General features: G+C 43.1%; 1 protein-coding gene and 1 pseudogene across 1 annotated transcript; both read right to left on the bottom strand.

Annotated features, from left to right (window-relative positions):
* Positions 1-1,186: 1,186 nt before the first annotated feature.
* Positions 1,187-15,285, bottom strand: LOC133894856 (cycloartenol Synthase-like; annotated as a pseudogene).
* A 1,979-nt stretch (positions 15,286-17,264) lies between these two features.
* Positions 17,265-20,112, bottom strand: LOC133896118 (mitochondrial pyruvate carrier 4-like). The gene is made up of 6 exons (XM_062336635.1): positions 19,975-20,112; positions 18,876-18,995; positions 18,390-18,488; positions 18,242-18,294; positions 17,670-17,743; positions 17,265-17,585 (listed from the first exon to the last, which is right to left on the bottom strand). The coding sequence occupies exons 2-6, from the start codon at positions 18,928-18,930 to the stop codon at positions 17,534-17,536; spliced, it is 333 nt and encodes a 110-aa protein (XP_062192619.1). The 5' UTR covers positions 18,931-18,995; positions 19,975-20,112; the 3' UTR covers positions 17,265-17,533.
* Positions 20,113-25,518: the final 5,406 nt, after the last annotated feature.

Here is a 25,518-nt window from a genome sequence, read left to right as displayed (position 1 = left end):
GTGGACTGGCTACAATAGCATTGAAAAATGATATTTTGGAGGAGATTTCATATGAAGATCTAATTGAAGATTTTATATCAAGGAACACTAGAAAGATGGCACACTTCATCTAGAAGATAGATTATTTAGTTAATAATGTTAAGATGTGTAGTTTAGTAGTTACGAATTCTAAGATGTGCTTTGTGGCAAGTTGTAATTCTTAGAAAATAATTGTATTGCTGATATGATAAATAAAAAACTTATTTTTGGAAGTGCGTTTTCTTATACATGAGGCCTTATTTTGAATTTCGCATCGGGCCTCCAATTTCTCATGTACAGCCCTATCGAAAATGCATCCCCATATAGGATATGAGGATTCTTTCTTGAGTTCATTCACTAAAGATGGAGTTGAACTGATGTTCCTGAAAAACTTCAAATGGAGTTGAACTGATGTCAAAAATTCATATTTGTTTTGTGGCTGGTCCTGTAAAACTTTGAGTTTGGTATCCACGTGGAGTTTTGATGTGAACTCAATGGAACAAGGATAGGAGAGATCACAGGTGGATCCTTATTCCAAAGTATCATTGACGTTTTTACCACTATCGCAATCTACCGTCCAAAATAGACATCTTGTCACAATTTCTGGGATGGTGTGCCCGTCTCCAAGGGGTGTCAGGTGCATGTGTCCTGGACTTAATCGTGGGACAATAGATGCATTGCATGGGCTTGCCTCTTTGTTTCCATTTGAGATTCCCTCTCTTTCGAAAAGATGTGTATACAGTGTGTTATTTCCTGAATGAGACTGATTATTATATAAGTCAAATAATTATTTTTATTGTTCTTAAAAAAATTATCTTCATTCATCTAACTGCAATGTATGCATGAAACTGCAATGTATGAGTGTATGACATACTTAATTAGCCACAGTATATTAACTCCCGATAATTTGGAGTTCTATTCGATACAAGAAACGTTGTAATTTTGTGCATTTGTCTTGCACATAAGATGTAAAGAATGTACAACAAATCTATATGATGCTCTTAAAATTGTCACAAATAATGCAATGAATTATGAATGTGGAATTTTGCTCTATCTTTTCATATGCACACCACTTATAATTACACTGGACGTATAAACATCTTTCAATAGATCAAGGTGGCACCACGCTCGCCAAATTTTGCGGAGTAGCGCTGCCAGCAGATGGAGCTGTATTCGATTGCTTTCGGCTAGAAGGTTGGAGTCTCAGTGAAGTACAAATTTCTGATACTGTCCAAGAGCCCAGATAGGAAATATGTTGCGATAAGCCATATAGCACAAGGGGCCATTTTTCAAGAAACTTCCAATCATTTCCTAGCATAATAAAACAAACAGTTAGTAAATGAGTGCTGACTTCTAAACAACAGTGAATCTTTGGATGAAGGTGATTTACATGGCTGCTAGCAGTTGGGTAATTCCTAAAATAATGGGACTACAGTGCAAATATCGTACTGGCAACTTCAGTTTTTGTTGTGAAGACTTTCCAACCAGTGGAAAACTATGAGGAAATCACTAGTCCAAATACGTGGGTTGGTTCTTCTGTCTAATTCTTAAGAGGGTACTTTGGAGGTTAAAGCCTTCAATTGTTTTTTCTAAGCAAAAGATCGCCCCCATCTCTCAGTGGAACATCCTGATTGCTCGATTGTGCTTAACTTAATTGTAGCATGGAAAGTTCAGACTGAAAACGGAAATATATGATGCTAAATGCATTATAGCAGTCACCTCCTGTGGAAAGTCACCATTACCGAGTTGCATGCTCATGATAAGTCTTGCTGCTTTGTGCAGTGGAGTAGGATCTCTTTCCACCTGAACTTAGTAGAAAATATGGAAAATACTTCAGTACTTTGTAAAGAAAAAGATGAACTATAACCTGAACCTTTGAGTCAACACTTCAGATTTGTTGAATTATTCTGGGGCTGAATATGTTTTCGCCCTATGACCCATAACTCCTTTGTAGTGTGAAACAAGTAATCACCTGTCCAGCTTTCATGAGTGCTAGCATTGCCCATGCAGTGTTCACTATATGTGACTTTTCCCCATCCAGGTTTGTGTATGCCTGTTTACGATTTGAACATGAGCTTGCAAATTAAAGATGCAGCAAGGCAAGACAACATCTATGAAACAAATCTTCAGCATAAATTGTGGCACGATGTAATTTTACTGAAAATTAAAGATGCATAATGTCTCTAACCAGCTAGTGTTCAGCTTTTACATTTTCCGCTCTCTAAAGTACATATGAAATTATTCATGAGGCATGTTGCAGTTGAAAGTCATTTGTTGCCATGCAATTGCATGCATTTTTGAATAACAGGACATATTTCACCTATTGTATCTATTGTTTGCCTTTCTTCTTAAAATAAGCCTGATAGCTAATTTTAATATTGGTACCTGATGTTCCTAATGAAGTTCCTATCTGGTTTTTAATTCTTAGAAAATACAGTATCTTATGTCTCTGACTTGTTTCAAGATGAACTGAATCAGGATAAAAGCATGTTTTCGTTGTCTGGACGCGTTGTTTGCTCTAAAATGTGGTAATTTATGGTCCGTCAACGTAACAAAGCATTCCAGAAATGATTACCTTGGTTCTGGATGAAAGATGGCTCTCACCCCATCCACCATTGCTTAGCTGCTTTGATAACAGAAATTTACAGGCCTTCCGAATGCTGGTACTATTACTGTAACTCTGTCCAACGGCAGAAAGACCCTCTATAGCAAATAATGTGCCGTATGTGAAACAAATACCCCATGATCCGAACCTGCAAAGCAATTTATTAATTCGATTATTATCAATTTCTCGATTACCCATCTAAGTTACATGATGTTTTAGCAATGTTTTAAATCCAGTTCATAGTATGATTTTGATTTTATTTAACCATGATCTAGTCTATTTTGATTTTCTATATAAAAGGTTGCACCTTTGGTTAATGTGGGTAGCAACTGATGCTGCTAAATATGTTTTGCTAGGATAGAGTAGTATATTATGTCATTTCTTGTTGTTTCCTCATATGTGTATTTTTAAGTAGGCAAAGTGGAGGAAACCGAGGATGGAAGCCTCTTCCGTTCTCCTCCCGCCCCCTCCTCTCCTCGGCGCTCCCCACCTCCTCAGCCCCACGCCGGCGCCTGTCCATGGCTCGGCGGCCACCTTCCTGGCCTCCTCTCCTTTGAGGTTGGCCTCCTCCCCTAAAGCCCGAGCGCCAGTTTCCCCTTTATCCCCGCTGGCCGGTCCTTTCATCCCTGCGGGGCGTCCGAAGGGGCTGAGGTGGTGTGATGTGAGCCCTTCCTCGTCTGAGTCCGACGGCTGCCTGGCGCAGGGAGGGGCTTCTCCCAAGTCCTTTCGTGACATGGTGCGTGGGAAGGCTCCCAAGTCCTATCGGGACGTGGCTTCTGTGTGGGCGGAGGTCCCTCCGGCCGCCCCACTGGCCTCGTCCGACGAGGTGCAGCAGCAGCCGCCTTTGTCCTGTGGTCGTTCTACCTCGGAAGTTCCTACCCAGGGCCGTGTCCCAGACGCGGAGGGGTGGTTGCGGGTGGAGTACAGGAGGTCTCGGCGCAAGTTTGTTCGTCCTCCTCGTCGGCCGCGCAAGCAAGTTCCTGAAGACCTCCGTGGGCGCTGCTTCAATTGTTTCTCCGTGAGTCATTGCGCGGCTCAATGCCGGAATCGAACACGGTGCTTCAGTTGCTTGTCTGCTGGGCATCGTGCTTTTGAGTGCTCGCGCGGGGGTCCTCGTCCGACATCAGCTATCATGATCCGCCGGCAAGCCCTTCCTGAGAAGCGGCGTTTCGGCTGGCGCCGCGTCTCGCCGCCAGTGGCTCCTGTTTTGGGCGAGGCCAATGCTCTGGTTGGAGGCCGCGGCGCGTTCTTGGCTGGTGTTCCGCATTCCTCCTCGGGTCCTGCGTCCTGCGTTGATCCTGGTGCGCCGGGTCGACATGGTGGGCTGGGTGGTCGTCGTCCTCGTTGCAGGCCTCGCCGGCGTCAGCTCTCCGCCGGGTCTGGGGCTCCTCCTCCGCCGTCGTCCTCTGGGGATGTCCCTAGATCGCGTGGTTCATCTCCTGTCCGGGAGGTGCCGGTGACCCGTGCGGAGGCCTTGGAGGGTTCTCGGCCATGCCTGTCTTGCGTGGTTGAGCGTTCAGCGAGCGTCTGTAGGGCTGAGGAGGACCTTCGTTGTGCGGTGTTTCTTTCGATTGCCGGCCCCAGGCCGGCGGTCACCCTGAGTGAAGCGGCGGAGGCGATCGCTGATAGGTTCGGTTTGCCGATCGAGTATCTGTCCATCCATTCCTCTGCGCCGGAGGACTTCCTTCTTCTCCTGCCGAGTGAGGCTTCAGCGGCGGTGGTGCTCAATGGGGGTTTGCCTATCTACACCCCCCGTTTCACGCTGTTGGCTAAGCGGTGGTCTAGACTGGCTCATGCCACCGGGAGGTCGCTACCGTTCAAGATTGAGGTTGCTCTCCTTGGTGTTCCAGCGCATGTGTGGGATTTGGCAACAGCAAGGCGGCTGCTGGGCTCATTTTGTTGGGTTCAGGAGCTCCATCCGGCAACTGCTAATCGCTCCGACCTCTCCGTCTTTCGTCTCACGGCTTGGTCTCACGATCCGAGTTTAATTCCAGCTGGCATGGAGCTTCTTGTCGCAGAACCGGCCATGCCTGTGGTGGCGGAGGGTCCGTCGGAGTTGAGGACTCTTGTTTACAAGATTTCCATCGAGGTCACGTGGGACCAGGCGGGCGTTCGTTCCGTTCCTGGTTCGCCGCCATCACTGGGGGATGATGATGATGAACCTCGGCGTCGGCGCCGTCGTACTGGCTCTTCACCAGAGCGGGACAGGATCGGCGATCCCAACGCCTCGGGTCCTGTTGCGGATTGCACACGGGGCCCGGTGAAGTTAAGACTGGGGCCCACCTGCGTTGGAAAGGATCACGTTTTGGCTGTCTTTAATGATGACGTTTCGGGCTCAGAAGGTGGTATTGATGTATCCTCTGCCGCCTTTGTCGAGCTCTCCCAGGAGGTTGCCGCGGAAGATGTAGAGGTCGAGGAAGACGGCGGCCATATTGGGCTTGAGTTTGCTGGGAGTGGCGGTCAATCCCGGGACACATGCGATTCTGTCCCCTCATTCTTGGGGAGGAATAAATCCTCCTCGACCGACTGCGTTGATGAGATGGTGGTTGGGGAGGTGTGTGCCGCTGCCCCTTCGTGCATGGTGGGGGACAAAATTTTCATGACCGCCTGCTTTGATGAGGACGATGTGCCTATAGCGGATGAGGTGGTTGGGGTGCTCCCTGGGCCTGGCACTCGTGAGGTGGTTGGGGTGCTCCCTGGGCCTGGCGCTGCCTCTCCTCTTGATGGGCTGGCTTCCGTTCACCTGCGGGTGTATTCTAGACAACGGCGCCGTCTGGTGAGGCCTAGTGCCTCTGTGACTGGCCCGGTCTCGGATGATCTAATTATTTCTCCTCATTCCCTGGCTGATGCACGTCTTCATGAGTTCGTCCTTCAGATGTCCAAGCCTATTGATAGTCTCATGCCTCTGCCTAAGATGCATAATAGAGGAAGGAAGGGTCCCCCGCCCGGTTCCTTGCCTCGGCGCAGCAGGCGTTTGGCTAGGGCGACGCCCTGGTCTCCAGGTCGAGATGTTCAGGAGACTCAAAGAAACATCATGAAGAAGCTGGGGTTGTCTTCCGACAGGGAGCATTTTTCTCTTCAAGATCAGGACACCTACAGTAAACTCTTTGATAGTGTTCTCTCTCGTGCGCACTTGTCTGCCCTTGCTGCCATTTTCGGATGGTCTCCTAATGAGGCAGGGCAGGTCAGATCAGCGGAGGATGGGCAAATGCGGTGTTAATATTTGCTTTTAGCACCTTGGTCGTTTCTGCTCTTGTTTTTTCAATGATTCCAGCAAACATTTTAATTTGGAATGTACGCAGCCTTAACAAGAAGGTGAGGCGGGATGCGGTCAGAGAGATGGTATTCTCCTCTAAGGCTGATATTGTGTGCATTCAAGAGACAAAGGTCGCAAATTTTTCTGTTCAGTTGTTGCTTTCGGTGCTAGGCTCTGAGTTTGATCATCATGTTACCCTATCTGCCAATGGCACAAGAGGGGGTGTTCTCATTGCTTTGAAAGGTGCAGTATGTCAGGCCTTGGGTACGAGGGTTGATTGCTTCTCTACCTCGGTTCAGTTCTCTCATCATGCTGGAGATAATTGGTGGTTCACTGGGGTGTATGGCCCCCAAGAGGATACTCAAAAGCTGATGTTCCTGCAAGAGCTTCGCGATGTCCGTGCTCTGTGTGCCGGACCGTGGCTCGTGGCGGGAGATTTTAATCTCATTTGCCAAGCGGATGACAAAAATAACATGAATTTAAACCGGGCTATGATGGGTCACTTTCGCCGCCTTTTGGATGATATTGAAGTCAAGGAAATTTCTCTTCATGGCCGAAAATTCACATGGTCAAATGAGAGACAATCTCCGACTCTGGTTAAACTAGACCGGGTCTTTTGTTCGGTTGATTGGGAGGGTGTTTTCCCGGATTCTTTTTTACAAAGCTCAGCTTCTGCAGCCTCTGATCATTGTCCTCTTATTCTTGGGCTCAAGACGAATATTCGTGGTAAGCGCCGCTTTCATTTTGAAAGTTTTTGGCCTTCTTTGCTTGGGTTTCATGATGTTGTCCAGCTTAATTGGGTTTTTGCGGTTACGGCTTCATGTCCTGTTGAGCGATTCTTTGTCAAATTACAAAGGTTGAGTAGGGGTCTTCAAAGTTGGAGCCAGAGGAAGGTGGGCAATATTAAATCTCAGCTTGCTATGGCTAAGGAGATCCTTCACCGTCTGGAAATTGCAAGGGATTATCGGGTTCTCTCTTTGGAAGAAGAGTGGCTGCGGAAAAAATTGAAGCTTCATTATCTTGGTTTGACCTCCTTTGAGCGCACCATTGCACGGCTGCGTTCTCGTGTCCTTTACCTAAAGGAGGGGGATGCTAACACTTCATTCTTTCATCAACAAGCAAGATATCGAAAGAGAAAAAATTTCATTCCCAAGCTCCAAGTGGCAGATCAGATAGTGACAAGCCAAGATGAGAAGCATGCTGCAGTTTTTGAGTTTTATTCAGATTTGCTGGGTACTGCTGTTCAGCGAGGTTCCTCTCTTGATCTCTCTTCCTTCCATCAGCAGCATCACGATCTGGGTTCTCTTGATGAGCTGTTCTCTGAGGAGGAAGTGTGGGCAACTATCAAAGATCTCCCTCCGGATAAAGCACTGGGACCCGACGGCTTTACCGATCGGTTTTATAGGTGCTGTTGGGCGATAATTAAGGGGGATTTGATGCAAGCTTTGTTGGCCGTTCAGCTTGGAAAAGGCACCAAAATGGGTCTTCTAAACACAGCCTTCATCTCTCTTTTGCCTAAGAAAGTGGATGCTCTGCAGGTCTCTGATTATCGCCCCATAAGTTTAATACATAGCTTTGCAAAATTAGTCACAAAGATCATGGCTAACAGATTGGCTCCGAGGTTATCTTCCATGGTCTCAGCAAATCAGAGCGCTTTTATCCGTGGGCGATGTATTCATGATAGTTTTCTGCTTGTCCAGCAAACAGCTAGGCAATTGTACAAGCTGAAAATCCCACATATTCTCCTCAAGTTAGACATTTGCAAGGCGTTCGACTCTGTCTCTTGGTCCTTTCTCTTGGAGGTGTTGTAGAGCTTGGGTTTCAGTTGTCGTTGGTGTAATCTTCTGTGCACCCTTTTATCTTCATCTTCCACCAGGATTTTATTGAATGGGGAACCGGGTGAGTTGACTGTGCATCAAAGGGGACTTAGGCAGGGCGACCCTCTTTCACCCATGTTATTTATTCTTGTTATGGATGTTCTTAACTCTTTGATCGGGAGAGCTGGCCTGGATGGTCTTCTGCAGCAGCTTCCTGTACGAGGTCTTAAGCACCGGGTTTCTCTTTATACCGATGACACGGTTCTGTTCATTCGGCCAGTAATCTCTGAATTGGGGCTGATCAAGGACATTCTTAAGATTATTGGTGAGGCTTCTGGGCTCAGGACCAATTTTTTGAAATGTTCTGTTTCTCCTATACATTGCCATGAGGGGGATTTGGAGATCATTCAGGACTTCATGTCGTGCGAGATAAAGCAGTTCCCTTGTATGTACCTTGGTCTTCCGCTGTCGGTCAGAAAGCCTTCTAAGGCGGTTCTGCGGCCTCTCGTGGACAAGGTCGCTGATCATCTCCCTGGGTGGAAGGCCTCTTTGATGAACCGTTCTGGGAGGCTAATCATGGTGCGGGTGGTTCTCTCGGCGACACCCATTTATCATATGATTGCTATGGATCTTCCGAAATGGGCACTTAAGGAGATTGATAAGCGCAGAAGGGGGTTTCTTTGGAAAGGGCGAGAACAAGCAAATGGCGGCAACTGTTTGGTTTCTTGGCCTCGGGTGTGTCGGCCTTTCCAATTTGGAGGGCTGGGTATTCACGATCTGTCGACCTTTGGTTGGGCTCTTCGGATGAGGTGGTTGTGGTTGCAGAAGACGGACTCGACAAGGCCTTGGGCTGGGTTGCAAATCCAGGTGCATCTGAATGTTAAGGCCTTGTTCTCAATAGCTATTATCACTGTGGTTGGGGACGGGGGTAACACAAAATTTTGGACTGAGCGCTGGCTTCATGGCCGTTCCATGGTTGAGGTGGCTCCTCATCTTGTTACCTTGGTGCCCAGACGAGTAATCAACCAAAGATCAGTTCAGCAAGCACTAGAAAATCGACGTTGGGTGGCCGATATCAAAGGCGCGCTTACTGTGCAGGCTATTAGTGAATATCTGCAACTTTGGGTTTTATTGGAGGACTTTGAACTCCAACAGGGTGTTCAGGACCATCGTGTTTGGAGATTTGCAGAATCTGGAGGCTATTCGAGTAAGTCTGCATACGGCGCTTTTTTTGTTGGATCCATCCTGTTTGCGCCTTGGAAGCACGTTTGGAAGACCTGGGCGCCGCTTCGCTGTCGTTTCTTTGTGTGGCTGGCCATTTTGGGTCGTTGTTGGACGGCGGACAGATTGGCTAAGAGAGGGCTTCCTCATCCAGCAGCTTGTCCTCTTTGTGATCAAGGCGGCGAAACCATCTATCACCTGTTGGTCTCTTGTGTGTTTGCTCGGCAGGTCTGGGCTGCTGTTCTTGCTAAGGTGGGGATGCAATCCATCTCACCTCAGCCTGGATTGACTTCTTTTTCTAATTGGTGGTGCCGGGCGTTCAAGTTGGTCGACAAGCAAAAAAGAAAGGGTCTTAATACCCTCATCATCCTTGTTGCTTGGGAGATTTGGAAGCATCGCAATGCTTGTGTTTTCAATGGGGACACGCCTAATCTGGCTGGGCTTTTGAGGTTGATTGCTGATGAGGGGGCGATGTGGTGCATGGCTGGAGCGGCAGGGCTCCAAAACTTGTTGGCTGGGTAGCCTAGGACCCTTCCTGGGGTTTGTTAGGGTCATTCTTCCTGAGTGGCGCGTATGTTTGTTTTTGTATTGGTTGTTTTGGCTTTGTAATTTTATTCTTCTTCTTAAATGAAATGACACGCAGTTCTCCTGTGCGTTCGAGAAAAAAAAAAGTAGGCAAAGTGCCAAAGTATGATAAGTTGACAACTTTTAGTTGTTAGCCTGCTGAAGATCTTGCATGTGTTGTTTGGGTATTACGCAGTTCAAAAATTTTACTGGGATGTCCTGGATATACTTTTTCCTAGATTTAGGTCTTACAGTGTCAAAACTGCAAAAGCAACCCAAACAGTAGCAAGCAATGTACCAAAATTAAACCTTTCTTCTCCGGTCCTTCCAATTCAATAACACTGTCAATTTTGGATAGATTTAGACTCCTATGTTCTCTGGTAATGGGTTAGGAGTACTAACCATGAGCCATCATCATTCTGTAACTTCTCAATGAATCCCGTCGCCCTCCTGACGCATTGATCTATTTCGTCTTTCCGATGGCCAGGGTACTTCTCCCCGAAACAATGCCAACGCTTGGATGACTGATGAAGTACACTCGACGTACCTGCTCTATGTATGCTTGTTACTAAGAAAGGTTGCTAAGAAAGGTTGTAAAATTCTTACTGATGCTCCACCATGATGTCTGCATATATCTCTGTCATGTTGAAAATCTACCATGAAAAAAGACAAGCCCCGTTATTCAGTGCTCTAAATGTGTGCAATTAGTTATTTTTAGGCTCTGTACAATTAGTTTCCTTAAAATATAGTCTTTTTCATATAACTATGCCAGGGAATTCGCCTGGATAATGATCACTTTTAGCCTCATTATTGTTAAGTATGCCTTGTGTTTTGCGAATAAATACCAAATCCACTATGGTTCATTTAATATGTTTCCCAGTGTCAGAAACTCTGAGCACATTTACTTTCGGGTTTCTTGTGAGTTGTGACTACAATGGCATGCAATGCTTGTGTTCAATCGAACTGTCTAAACAAATAAATATTAAAAGAGTATATGCTATCAAGATGCAACGATGGTCCAAAGATTTAGTTAACAGGTCAAGTGGGAACAGGGGGATTACCTCCATCCATGGATATGTGCGAGCTAACTCCCAAGTTCCATAGCCACCATTTGGATTCTGCATATAATTCAGGGTCAAATCATAGTTACTCTCTGCTATGCTTGACGTCGATTTTAACTGAAATTCTGTTAGTTAACATCCATATATGCATGTGCTACTAAAAGTGACGGTTATACGTTTCTCATTTCAACATGTCTGGAAAGTAAGCTTTGACTTCTGGTTTCAATACAGTATGCTGTTCAAAGTTACTGTTTTTCTTTAATTTTCGAAGCATATCAGGATCATTTGCCAAAGAAGAAAAATGTGGATTACTGCATTTGCATATTACATTAGGCTTTTGTTGCCATCTACACGCGTAATGCTAATAACCAGAAGATAGAACCATTTCGAGTCAGTACCAAACTCTATCATGAAATAGTATTGCTATTTTGCTATTACATTGCTTCAACTATCATGTCTCTGTCTAATTGCATGGGCCTAGAAATGGAATGCGAAGTAAACTATGTAGTTTCATGCCTGTAAGGATAATAATACGTTCACTGCATCATGGAAGCGGCAAGTTTCCATCTGATCGCCTGCAATGTCGAGTGAAAATTTTGACAGCAGTAACAAAGCCTGAAACAAGAAAAAAATTATTACTATGTGTTAAGATTTTTGTTTTTATTATGCATGTTTTGGGTCTGGTAATGGTGTGGTGAACAATAAGCACACTGATGGCAGATGTTGGCGCATTATATGGTTGAATAAATATTGTGAGGTGCACTCCTCTCCTCTTTATTCATTTTCTGTTTAGTTTGTGGCATAATCCGTCTGCACAAGGTAGCTCTAGTTTTTTGTTCACAACATATTTGTCATGCTTAGGAATTGAGCCTAACTTACTTAGTTGAGGGTGTGGATGTTCGTCTAGATCATCCAAATTTAAGTTCTCTTGGATGTGAATTTGAGTGCCTATTTTTTTTTAAAAAAATGGTTGTGTGCATCCTGAACACTTTAACCTCTTGTTGGTGCAGAGGCCGGAAGTTGTACTTTCATTATTAAAAAAATATATTTGTCAAGCTTAAGTTCGATATCACACCTTAAGAGCTTCTGCTGTGCAATCTGAAACTTGCCACCCCTGGTCTGCAACCTGGAAGGCCCATCCTCCTTTAGATATGTGACGATACTTTCTGCTGAAGTCACCAGAAGGATTGTCCATGATCTTAAAATTTAAGTTAGTACAGTTAAGCAAGTAAGTCAAGAGGAATATAACTAATAGAGCTTCGATTCTGGGCAATGATACCTGGGAAGCTTTTATAAAATGAAATGCTTTCTTGAGGGTACTTCCATATTCTTCTGCAATATTACATGCTAATATTGCTTGGACTGCGAAAGCAACATCCCATAATTGACCAGCACAGACCTTTGGATAAAAAATGGTACATACATATCAATTCTGAGCACACAAGGTGTTGTAGCTTGACAGAGTATGCATAAAAAGGATTCTAAAGACATGCTAAATTTACCCGCACTTTCATGCCATCTTCACCAACCCATAGGAAGTCTGCAACTCTAGCCAAATGGCGCTTGAATGCATCTGAATAGGGATTTTCAATCCAACAGCACAACATGGATAATGCCTGTAATGGTTAATCTTTGTGAGGACGTGAAATAATGTTCAGTAACACTAACTAGAATTTAAAATGTCTATTCATGCAAATATATTCCCTAGATTGTTCTTGCATCATTCCTTTCGTACCATGCATTGCCAAGAAGTGACTCTACACAAAGTGGAAAGTCCTTTATTAAATAATTCTCGTGGGCTGTTTTTTTCCTCCAAAAAATAAAATTCTTCAGTTGCAACCATGGATCATGCACTACATAGAGATTAGTTCGTGGGGATGCTTGTACAGAAAGTGCAATTGTTGCAGTATTTTCTGTGTCATCATGAGCTTTTTGTTTTATGCTTAACGTAAGTGGGTATTTCGGTTTCTCAGTTTATTCAAAAGGAGGAGCTGCCAGTTAGTAACTATAGGAGTACTATTCAACTTGAGCTTATTTCTGCCTTTCTTCCAGGATGTCTGAAGTAAGTTGCTGCGAATCTCTCATTTTGAGAAGAAAAAAGGTCTTACCTTCTGTGCAGCACCAATGCAGATATACTGAGAATTCTCATCTTCATATTTTAAGAACTCAGCAATTTGTCTTAGGGCTTTACTTCTCATGTAGGAAATTGGCCAGCGTGTGAGAAAAGGTTCACCAAAACCATAAAGGCAGTCGGACAGGCACTCCTGTAGCCATGTATGTGGATTATACGCATCTTCCTGCATTTGAAATTATAATTTATTTCACCGATTCTAAAAAATTAACATATGGAAAAGAAATATACTGACAGTAGATTCAGTTACAGGGGCTTGACAACTTCTGATATCTTTGTGTGCATTAGGAAATAGGGAATAACATCACATCTACAAATACAAAGCATGTGGATTGCAAGCACATACAGCAATGTACTACCAATGTAGACCTCAACATATGAAAATATGAACATGATTTAACATCGTTCGTTTATATCTGAACTCCTATTGCATCAATCTGAAATCATATAAAATGCTTGCTTATGTGTGTTAGATGTCTAACATACTGACCTTTGCACATAATTTGCGTGCTCTCTTCCAGTCAATCTTTTTATAGGGATGAATATGTAGCTCTTCCCTTAATGATATGACCAATCTTGTTATAGGGCCGACAAACTTCTTGCCATACAAATAGCACATGGGAATGAAAGCCATTCTGAAGTGACTCCACAAACGTCCTGCATTTGAAAGGAAAACACACCAATGATATCTATCTTGCCCTACTTTACAATTTACATAATTATTATACAGATACAATAGCATTATTGGCATGCAATGGATGTGATAGATAATTATTCTAATACTAACTACTAACTAATGAACTTCACTTCAGTGTTGTTGGCAATGATGGTGATCACTTGTACTTCGCCTGTCAAAGTGTCTATAGTTTGGCGGACTTGTAATTCTTGACTTATGAGTCAATAATTGCAAGAAAAACATCATAATATTCGAAAATATTAACTAACATAAGAGGTTTTGAGTTCTAGCTGACTTGGTCCATGCACAGTTGTTGTGATAATTATTCAGTGCTCGATAACCAAGTAACTGTGCTAATGTAATTAATTACACGTACCAGGGAAGAAAATCTACCTGGTTGAATCGGAACCAATGCTGGCAGAAGAAAAAATTCTGGAGGGATTGGATTTACACCTGACCATTCGAAAACTCCAAGCACCTGCAGTACCAAATATACAGTTCGACAATGAAGATGGGAAAGCAGGTTGGTTTGGCATAAATGATTGTTTTAGAATTATTTCTTATAGTTGTTTTTTCCTAATTGAGACCATGCTTCCAAGAATTATTTTGATGCTCTTGAAACTCTGCTTCCCCATTTTGCGATGTTTTGAATAGCTGCCTAGATGACTACACTGTAAATCATGTGATATATGTATCTCATTAAAGGATTAGTAAGTCAAAGTTCTTAAAGTTCAGTGTCTGAGAGGACTGTTACCGAGAGCCACACTTTCCCCAAGATAGGTATCATTGTTGCACCACCATGGTCATGTACCCATTTTCTTGCTTTAGGCATGGACATATCTGGCCCATCATCAACACTCTCACCAAGTAGCCTCAGGGCAGTATAGTTGAGAGTCGTGCTGAGCATGGAGCTTTCACCTTCCGCGTGTAGCCCCCATCCTCCATCTACGTTCTGGTTCACAAGATCGATTAAAACACTTGTTCTCATCTTGACAAGATGGAATGTTTCTAGGTGTATTGCTTCAATAAAATTGTGCACAATTTCATGGTGATTTAATTTTCAGCCTACCTGACGGTTGTACAAGTAACGACAAATCTCCTTGACGTGTTCTGATGATAGTGCAATACTTAGTGACTCTGTGACATATAGAACTATAATCTGCAGTAGGAAGCAGAAAACATTAGAAGGCTCTGTCAAAGTTAATGAATGACAGCGATATACTAGGCATAATCAACTAAATAGTGTTTGAAACTTTTTTTGAAGAGAAATAGTGTTTGAAACTTGATAGTGATAATTTCAAGAAACATGAAGTTGATGATGTATCTTACCATGGTTGCTGTGGTAAACAATGGCCCTGGAAAATCCCCTGGCCAGTGCCCATCGTGTGCTTGTATTGCTGAGAAGTAACTGAGTGCCTTTCTCAGTACCTCTGATACTGTGTTTGGGTTTATATCCACTGGAGTTTCATCTTTTGTTTTCTGTAGATCAAGACTGAAGTTGTTCTCCTTTGCTAACTGCAAAAAATAATTCGGGTGGTATTTCAAGTAAATTGTGGTACTGTTTTATTGCAAATTACTGTAGTCATACTAGTTTCATCTTTTAGGACTCATCTCATTGCTGATTACACATCATTTATAAATGCATATACATGTAGCATATACATCAGGTCTTGGAAAGATAAGATCTGATACTCTGTCACACAAGCTCTGAGCAATAATCTTACTCTATTCTGCATCTTACCTGCATGCGAGCCAAAATATCGGAGCTGTGCCTCATTCTGAACCTGTTCTTCTGGAATGCCTCCCGTGCAGAGTCAACTGCCTCCCTCTCTTCGTTTGATCCAAAATTTTGATCAAACTCCCATGTTTCTCTTCCAATGTGACTGTTGCCACTCTTGAGCCATGGTCCACCCTCGGCAATCTTGAGCTTCCACATATTTTATGGATGAAAAGAATAATATTTTGTGCCTCTACTCTTATGTCTTACCTGCTGCAAGAAAACCTGGGTTTTAAGATGAATTAACTTGGTATAATGAACATAATATTATTTAGGAAATTTCCGGAAAGATGTCTGCATATTGAGGTTATCTTGTTTACTGTTTTTACTTTTACTCTTCGAGGTTTTGCCAGCATGCAATATTCAACCTTAATTTGATGTACCTCAATGCCTTTGACCAAATCACTAATTTTTTTAATGTAATTCTTTTTTCCTCCAAAACTATTACCTATGATCCCAAATATAGACCCATTTAGGTTTGTCCGAAGTCAAGTCTTTTTAGCTTTGATCATCAATAGCTAAAAAATCACATAGAATGACAACATGGGGTTGATGTTACTAGATTCATCGTGAGAAATACTTTCATAACATACAACTCTTTCTATTTGAAATAATAATATATTTTTATAGATACCATTAGTCAAAGCGTCGATTGTCGTAATGGAGTTATATTCGGGGGTGAGAGGAAGTAGAATGTTGGAAATTGCATACAGGTCACTCTGACTGTCTGATTCTAGCTTCTCCATGAAAGTAGGAACACATTATGCATGCAAACGAACACATAGATGTATCAAAGGAGTCACACTCACAGAAATGAAATCTCTGCGTCGCTGTGCTTGTTCACAGGTACAATCATCGCTCAGTGCTGGAACATAATCATCATCATCATCAGAAATCGCGGTTCAGAGCTGGGTGACGCGAGGAACTGCCGAGCGATGAGTGCCAGCGCGCTGAATCAGCGGAGGCGCGAGCCCTCTATTTTATCCCCCGGGGCGCGGGGCATCACATCACACGGAAGCCATGAGCTCGGCCTCGGGTTTGCGCGACACGCCACGGATATCTCTGCCTGCGCTGCGTGTGCAGTGCAACCGCGAGCCGTGTGCTGGAGGGAGGCTGCATTGCTTGGCAGCTGAGAACCCGGGGGAAATGGCTTCTGTGTGGCGGCTTCCTGAAGGGAGAGACCGATCATCGATGTGTTGTTGTTCGTCCGCTTGTGTCGCTGGCCGTCTTGCGTTGATCACAGGAACTGCATGCTGACTTCCAGTAGCTGAGTTCTCTAGGCGAGTCTGAATTCACTTCGACTTTGGGTTCAAACCTTTTGGAACCTGCGCGTACTAAGCAATTCTCGGATTAGTTTGGTTTTGAGATTTAGACGATACGAGATTGTGATATTGATAGATCGCAGATATATATGATGCAGGATGTAACAATATTTTGAACAAAACTTTGATGATGTATAATACAGTATTTTCAAGCTTCCCACATAATCTGGAGCGTCTGACAATGGAACTGTATTACTCTCAAGAGCGACATTTTGGATCGTGGTAGTCAACTTATTAAAACTTTTATTTATCAATTACTTTGTGCACATTGAGATTCAACATTGAAAACGGCACAGACAGAATTTTTTGTGATTTGTAAATATGTTAAAATAGAAAATTGATAGTCAAAGATGTGTTTTGAGACCAGGCAAAAGGTAACCAACTGTATACAGTTTGAAGCAGGTGACGACCCATCACCGTCTCAAGCACGCCAAGGTAGGAGGAGACCCGATTATCTGCATGTGCAATTTCCAACGTGAGGGTATTTCTGTCAAAAACAAGGGGACCCTTACGATCGTAACAAGATGAGTGAATATCCTCAGATTGTGACGGAAATCGACTCTTTGACAATCAGCTTAGCAAAGAAAAGAGAGTTCCCAAATATATATTTGACCGATTGTAACAAGCACCATACACGCACAAGTGACACACACTCGCACATACCACACCATACACGCACACCGCACCATTCACAGCCATAAACGTGGCCCTATCACCACACCTACAAATTTTACTGTTTAAGCAGTCGGGTGTGTGTAAACAACGGGCAACTGGAATTCCACCAGGAGATGGTTACCGGGGTCTTAGCAAAGAATATTGAATTCCCAAACATAGATTTCGACTGAGCAACAGCAAAACATTTAAAGATACATCTGTATGATTCCTCTTCTTCTCCACAAATGCACAAGAAGATTATTTCATGGATTTGTTTTGGCAAAAAATTTTACATTGGTATTCTCACGACTGCAGAAGAACATGGAAACAAACAACAGATCCCTGTCCTGGATTGAAAGCCATGCCTTTCCAGCCCAGAATGACTCCCAAGACTCTAGATCGTTTTAATCAGTTATTTGTGTCGGTCGTCGCTACCCTTCCAGTTGTGCAGCAGCATCCTTCTCATCAGAAAAGTAATCTTGCCTGCAAAGGAGATCGACATAATGAAGCCATGCCATCTTCTCATCAACAACAAATGAGGAAACATGGCTTGGTTTCGTCACAGACCTTATCTTCCGTGAAAGCTGATACAGGCCTGTACCAGCCATTGCAACATTAACACTGAAGAGGTTCCAGTTTTTCTGCAACAATATCACATTTCAAGGCAACAAAATGAGCAGTAATTAAAATGGGGAAACATCACAGAATGACAACAATGCATGCTCTCAGAGAAAACCCCTCTTTCAACCCAAAAATAATGAATGCAGAATTTCACTGACAATATATCAGCTCATTTCACTTCAGGAACTATTTCAGAACAGGGTATGTAAAAATAAACCAGTAAGGTGGAAAGCTTTGGTCATTTTTTGATATTCTTAAGAAACAGATTGTTCTTTCCTGTGATCAGAAGTTCCACTGGGGAACTCAACAAGTTGGAAGGAGAAGGCACAAGTAGTATCAATAATAAAATCAAAAATACATTTTCAGAAGTTTCATATAACTAAACCAATATCTTCGCAGAAAGAAATGTTAAAATCTAAAAGGTGCATATAAGATAACATATAATCAACATCACCTTATAAGTTTCAGTGCATAATAATCAAAACGATAGTACCTATGGACAAGTACCGATGGCTTACCGGTGTGATAACCAGGCTGTACCTTGACCAAACTATTCCAGTGCAGGCAACAGCTGCACACAATACAAAAGAATAAGCAACTGTAAAGTAATGGCTGTGTTATCTAAAATGCAGGGATAGAACTGACTGGGCAACTACTTAAACATACCAACTTGCTGAGGATAGGATATCTTTTCAGGTGGCTTAGCAAAGTCAGCAATGTTGGCAATGCTGATACCCCATTTAAATGTTGGCGCCCAGAAATGAACTGCAAGGATGGTCAGATTAAAGTCACATGTTATAGGAATAACTTGGTAAGTGAACAATACATTAGATGTTCATCACATTATCCTATAAATGAAAGTCAAAGCAGTATGGGCCATTCGAGTTGGTCCATGCTTCACAGTACCAAAGAAATAGTACCTTTTCCACAATACAAACTAGCGTAATGTTAAGTTGTACAATATCAAATAACACCCAAGGAGGCAGATCAATCATGATAAGAAATATGCACAGGCTATGATGACATCTGTGGCAGTCACTAGAATCCAAAAGTGACGACCAAAATCAGCAATGACAAACATGATATTATAGCAAAACGGGGATGTCACTATTCATTATTTTGCAAGAAGAAAGCTTAAGGGCAAAAAATAACTGGTTTTAGGGCCAGCTGGATGGTTCCAAAAGGCCTGGAGCTTTGAAGAAGCCATTCAAACTAATGCACAATTTCCTGTCCTTTGGGCAATTTCACCCACTTAATCCTTCTGCTGCCCCCCTACAAGCAGGGAAAGAAATAATGTCGGTGAGTAATCCATCATCAATACACACAATACACACATGAATGCTTCAAGAAAGTTGATACGTCACTGAAAGAACTATTGTCCTATTCAACTACAGGACATGGAGAAAACTCATCCAGAACATGCTAGTACAACAGTTTGGCAGTTAGATAAATTGATGATAATGAGGTCCAATTCATGCAATATGTATGGAGTCTGAATATCTGGATACAATAACTCAAAATATATCCCGATGTCAATACCCAACAATTCCAACCAACAATGACAACAGCCAAATGATTTATGTATAGTTAAACCTTCTTGTGCCACTGCTAGATTTAGTGATGTACACCACAAACTTGTTAGAAAATAGGCTATCTGAACATAACATAGGTTATGTAAACAAATATGTACCATGGAAACAAAAGTAGTGCAATAAACACTTGTAACAAATAGATGGAGCATTCCATCCACCGAGAACAAACTAGAATGAATAGTCAACTGGGCTTGGATCATGAGAAGGGAAACACTGTTTGATGGCTGTTAAAGTCTTATCACTATGATATAAGCATAATTTCACAGGCAATCCATGTTAATTCTACAAAGTCAACGCAGGGCACAATAACTCTGGCCACGAATTGGCACCAACAACGCTACAAGTCCAGTAATTTCTCCACGCTCAGCCCCGATTCAACACGCCACATGCCTAAGAATTAGGGGCGGCAATGAAACTGGACCTCCGAAATGTTTGGGGGGAAACAAGCTGCTATCGCAACAATGGAACCAGATCAAATCCGCAACGAGCTGGAATGGCTGGAATCCGGCTGCCCAGCGAAACGAACGTGGCCACACTCCCGGAACGATCGGAGCAGGCCGCGCACGCTGGGGCTTCCCCACCAACACAAAAGAAACTCCTCCCCTCTCCGCCCGCGACAACCCAATACAGACCAAACCAGCGGAGGAGAGAAGGGTTACCTTACGATCGCTTCGTCTTCGGGGACGGCGGAGCGAGTCGGCGAGGGCTCGGCGGCGCCGGTCTCCCTCGGGGATCTGTTTGGTTGGTGGTGTGGATGTCGAGGGTGGGTGGGAACGGGGAGGGTAGGGTAGGGAAGGAAGTGGGGCCCATCTAAGCCTTCGTTCCTCCTCTGGTTTTCTTTTTTTTTTCTCTCTCCGTAGCCGTTGGATTGGTAAAAGACTCACAGGATCGGTCTAGATATGCCCCGCACTGGATAGATACTGCAGTTCCAGTTTGGCGTGTCTGATCGTGTCTTGTGGTCTGTCTGGGTTAGGATTTACTAGCCCTTTTTTAATTATAATATTTTAGTAATAATCCATAAACTCTCTACCACTTAAAAAAACACGTTCTGTGATGTGCCTTCTGGATTTTCCGTCGACCCCCTACGTGGGCCCGAGTACAGTGTCTCCCGCGCGCTCTCGTGCCCTCCGTGTGGGCCTGCGTCCCGCGTCTTGCATCTCCTGCGCCCTCCTATGTGGGCTCGTGTCCCGCTTCCCGCACGCTGCTGTGTGCTCCAACGCTTTCGCGTCTCCCGTGTTACGGGCAAAGCACGGGCTCCACGACTAGTAAATAGTTAGAAAGTGGTTTTTTTTCCTCTCACCGAATGTAGTGACATGACAAATCAACTCTGTCACGGCATATGCAGTGGCTTGACTGAGCATGCCATGCTAGAATGACCCCGAGATCTTTTACATGTTGCGCCAATGTGGCTACAAGGGGTTACGCCAGACGCCCTGTGTACAGAAGCTGCCCGCGGTCCTCCCTCCCTCCCTCCCCTCCTCCACTTGTTTGGGCTTGAGTTCAAAGCAACCCGGCACCACCTCTCTCCTCCATCCTCATCAAATCCACCTTAAATCTGACCTCCAATCCCATAAGATTGGAGAGGGCATTTGTGGTGGCTTCCCGGTAACTCCTCCATCCCATTCAAATTTTTCCAGTTAATTTTGTATATTTTGGTGGATTTAGTCAGATGTTCAATTTCTTGGAATTTGAATAGGTTGGGCTCAATCGGAGGCAAGATATCATCACATGAGTATATGTTACGCCTATCTAACTTGTAGAATGTGTTGCATGCACGTCTTTAGGTGTAGGGAATTATTTCATACATATGTTGGTTATGTATAGGAATGTTGAATATTTGTTTAATATTTGAACATTTTGGAACAGAAATATGAAATAGTCGGTTGTGTTTTGTAGATGGATCATGTTGTCCGTATTTATTCCGGTGGCATGATTAATGAGAATAGAGAGTTTATTAAAATCAAGAATTGTTAGCATTTTTTAATTCTCCATGCTTTGATGATCTAGTTGCTCGGATTCGATTGGAGTTGAAATGTGGAGTGTCTGATGGTGAAGTCCGAATGCAAGGTTGTTTTGATGCCTGTGGTGCTGGGGCACACTATGTGTTCATGAAGTTGGCATCGAAGGGTGATTGAAATTTGTATAAGGCGGTTGTTAAAGGTTCACTAGTCACTTGCGCGGAGGTAGTTGTTGAAGTTGTTTGGAGGACAAGAACCATTTCAAATGTGGTGAAGGGGGGATGTGGCGGTGTCATGCCGACAAGGCTGATTGAAGAAGAGACCGTTGAATACTTGACCCAAGAGGGACCATCGTTGCAACTAGTGTCAACAAATGTTCAAGTTGTTCTCGAGGAGGCTGCATGAAATTGTAATTTTGATGTAGCAATTGTAACCAATGACTTTGATGATAGGGCCATCGAGATTAGGAGGCGAAACTAGATGTTGACACAATATCTACAGTCTCATCAGACGGTGAGTCCAAGGATACAGGAAAAAAGGAACAAGGAGTGGAGACAGAAGATATGGGTGTTAGTGCGGAAGAATAAGAGGAAAGTGAAGATGGACCGCAAGATGTTGATGATTGGTGGAAGTCATTTTACACAGAAGATGCAATTAAAGCACTAAAGGCGGTACATGTGGAGCTACCCCACCTACCCTTATTTGAAGACATTATTTTGACCAGGAAGGCATTATATGACAATAGAATTATGAATAGGGAATATATATTTATGAAAGGGAATGATTTTTAAAATTATGATAGAACTAAAGCTTTGGTTGCAGGACTATTCCGTGCGGCACCACAAACCGTACGACGTGGTTCATTTATATACGAAGATGAGGTACATGGTTTGTTGCTGGATGAGGTGTTTGGGCCCAATTTATTAAAACTGATGGGCGAAGATGGAAGATCATGAGCATGCAACAACCTCACACCTGTGGATAGTGCCAGCCTTGGAGGGCTAGCCTACTTGTTGTAGGTGTGGATGTGGAAGCGTTTCCCAGTTGGTAGACGAGCATTATATCCCTGAGGTGTGTGTTATCCTCATTTAATTACTTGGCATTATGTTGAGAGGAAGCCAATTATTTACTCTTTCACTTGTTTTATTGCAGCCTTGGGAGTTCCACGATGAGGGTTCGATGCCTACAGTTGCGTACCTTTGGAAACACATAGGAGGAGTGCATGGTAATAACAAAGGCGGTACATGTACTACACAAATGAGTATGAGTGCATTTTGTAGACCAAGGTTAGTAATACTTGTTTCACACAGTTTTTTTGTTCTTAGTCGTTATATATGTAAATATGTAATGTACCATGTTACCCTTTTTGCAGGTGACTTGGAAGCCCTACGAGCACAATGGCGTACAAAATATAGCACTAAGCCCATTGTGCACTCACGACAAACACAATGCTCATCTACTACTACATCGTGGAGTTTCACCTACCGCACTGTGTGATGCGTCAATTTAGGAGGTTGCAGCATCATGAAAGTGCATCTAGACCCCCTATGTGGGTTTTGATGATTGACGACAAGCGATTAAGGGACTAATATGTTCAATGAGTATTTGAATAGGTAAAAGTCCTAATGATAAAAGCTAAATGATATTAGCAATCCCCAAAAATGAAGAAAGAAGACGGTGGTTGAATATTCCTATGGTTATAGCACTTTATTTTATATTGAGTACAGGAATGTCGTACTATTAAGAGGGATGCAACGTTGAAGGCTTTGCTATGAACTTAGTGCTCAAAGTTTATCCTTAGAATGAGAGACAATTCATAACACAGACACTTGGGTTGAAAAAGTTTTGGTCTGATCGGATGTTCTGATTGCTTTATCGGAAGTTCTGGTCTAAGTCAAAATGTTCGATGTTTTGGGTACTTAAGGCTCTCGAGTTCCTATTTTTGATTTAATCAGAAGTTCTGATGTTTGGGTCGGAAGTTCCGATGTGGATCGGAATATCCGGAGTTTCTCAACCTCGGGTTCTCAGGATGGTGTTTTTGTTGCTAATCGAAAGTTCCGATGTTTGGATCGGAAGTTCTAATGTGGATCAGAATGTCCGAGTTTCCTCAAGTCTCGAGCTCTCAAGTTAGAAGTTTTTTTGTTGCTAATCGGAAGTTTTGATATGTGAGATCGGAAGTTCCTATTTGTGTTTTCTTCTAGTTTTGGTTTGGGTGGAGTAGATAGATGTTGTTACTTTGTATAGATCGAAAGTTCTGATATGAAGATCGAAAGTTCCGATATGGGCTGAAAAAGCACATAACGGCTAGTTTTTGGGGGTACTCTATAAATACCCATTCACCTCTCCCAAATCGGCTGTTGCTCCCTTTGTCTTGTGAAACACATCTAGAGCAACTTTGCACCTCTCCTCTCTTCATTCTAAGTGATTCAATCTTTGTTAAGAGTTTTGAGAGGAAGATTTGAGTGCTAGTGATAAGCTTTGCAATCTGTGAGCACTAGGGTTCATCTCCAAGCATTCTTCATGCGCATTTATTACTCTTGGAGATTGAGGTCTCCTAGACAGCTAGGAGTTGCTCACAATTCACTTGTGGTGCGTCGTGAGAAGTTTGTGAAGGCCGGATTCTGTCTCCAAAAAGAAAGGAATACTATGTGGAGCTGAGGAGTGCTTTGTGCAACCTCAGGAGGGAAAGGGTTGAAAGAGACCCGACTCAAGTGCTCTCAACGGAGACGTAGGATCCCTTCAAGTATCTGAACTTCGGGAACAAATCCATCTTGTCTCCGCCTTCGATTATTTCTTACCTCTTTTGTGATTTCTAGCAATTCATTTATTATCTTGAGTTAAACTTTGTGCTTGCTAGTTCTACTTTAAATTGAGTAGCATCATACCCTACTTCATCTTGCATTTCATAGTTTAACTCATCCTTGCTCGTAGATCTAGCTAAGTTTTAATATCAAGCAAACCAGAAGTTCCGATCATATCAATCGGAAGTTCCAGTGTTGGTCAGAACATCCGACCTGCTTCCGCTGTTCTGTTTTGATATTTGAAAATTGTCTATTCACCCCCCCCCCCTCTAGGCTGATATCTCGATCCTTCACATCCACTAGACGCTATTCCAACTCTCAGACATTACACAAAAGAGCTCATTGTGTTTGTCAACTAGTTTTTAATTGTCTCTTTGTCGTCCTTGTAAGCTTGATTGCCTCCAAGGTGTAGAAGCTCACGTCTCCAACTTTGAAGCATCAAACATGCATGCCATCGTTTCTTTCACAACACCTATTGCCCGGTACGTACTCATATATTGTTCTCATCAGTACAACAATTTGCAAACCATACTAATTAACAATGATTTTGTAGGGCGAAATGGGTCGACCATCCTGTCCCTCACCACATCGCCACCTACGTAACAACTCTTCACTGAGAGATTGACTCTCTCCATGAGCAATTCATCAACACAGTTGCAAGTGGCCCGTTGCCTATCCCCAGACCGAGCCAGACATGGGTAGCTGACATCACATCGGAGTACCTACCATGGTGCTACTACATGCATGAAGATTGTGATTGCCCATGCCGCACCAATGAGTGGCAGCCTAAACCAAGGAGGCTAGGTTAGAGTTGTGTGTTACCAACGAAAAGGAACGTGCCACAATTGTATTTTATGTTTCTTAGTCCCATGTTTTCAATTACTCAAAATGCAGTTCTCACCCTGTACTTAAGCAAAGACGAGTTTCAAAAAGCTCCAAATGCAATGCCTATTTGTCATGTAACCATTCAGAAATGAATTGTAGTCGGCCTTAAATGTACTACAACCACGATGCACTTATACAAACAAATATAAAGTGGTACAACCATCTGATATAAGACACGACATAACAATTTATATTACAATAATTAACCAAACAATGCATCTGTAGGCACCAACACAATGAGTTCATCAAGTTCACATAATGTAGAGTTCATATTACAATCCATAGCATAACATTCTAGACATCATGAAGTTCAACGCAACAAAGGCCATCAACAAAAGATTCACCAAATAATATACATCAAGTTCAGTTAAAAAAACGCACATACATGAAGGTTCCAACATACAAATCCTCGTTGTTATCATATAGCAACTCATCATCATCATCGAGGATGATTACATGCAAATTAGTCATAAGTGTCTTCATTGTCTCCATTTGCACCTCTTTAGCCACCTCCTCTTTCTTTGCCACTTCCTCATTTCTCTTTCCTGCTTCATATTAT

This window comes from Phragmites australis, chromosome 16 (assembly GCF_958298935.1).
Source record: "Phragmites australis chromosome 16, lpPhrAust1.1, whole genome shotgun sequence".
Taxonomy (NCBI): domain Eukaryota; kingdom Viridiplantae; phylum Streptophyta; class Magnoliopsida; order Poales; family Poaceae; genus Phragmites; species Phragmites australis.
This window is presented reverse-complemented; position numbering and strand designations above follow the sequence as displayed.

What these genes read in the sequence shown, in the direction of transcription:
- LOC133896118 (XM_062336635.1), bottom strand. Translation starts at nt 18,930, where the DNA reads ATGGCTTCTTCAAAGCTCCAGGCCTTTTGGAACCATCCAGCTGGCCCT. An exon ending in ATCCTATCCTCAGCAAGTTG is followed by an intron (nt 18,295 to 18,389) that starts GTATGTTTAAGT and finishes TATTGTGTGCAG; the next exon opens with CTGTTGCCTGCACTGGAATA. An exon ending in CAGCTTTCACGGAAGATAAG is followed by an intron (nt 17,586 to 17,669) that starts GTCTGTGACGAA and finishes TCTCCTTTGCAG; the next exon opens with GCAAGATTACTTTTCTGATG.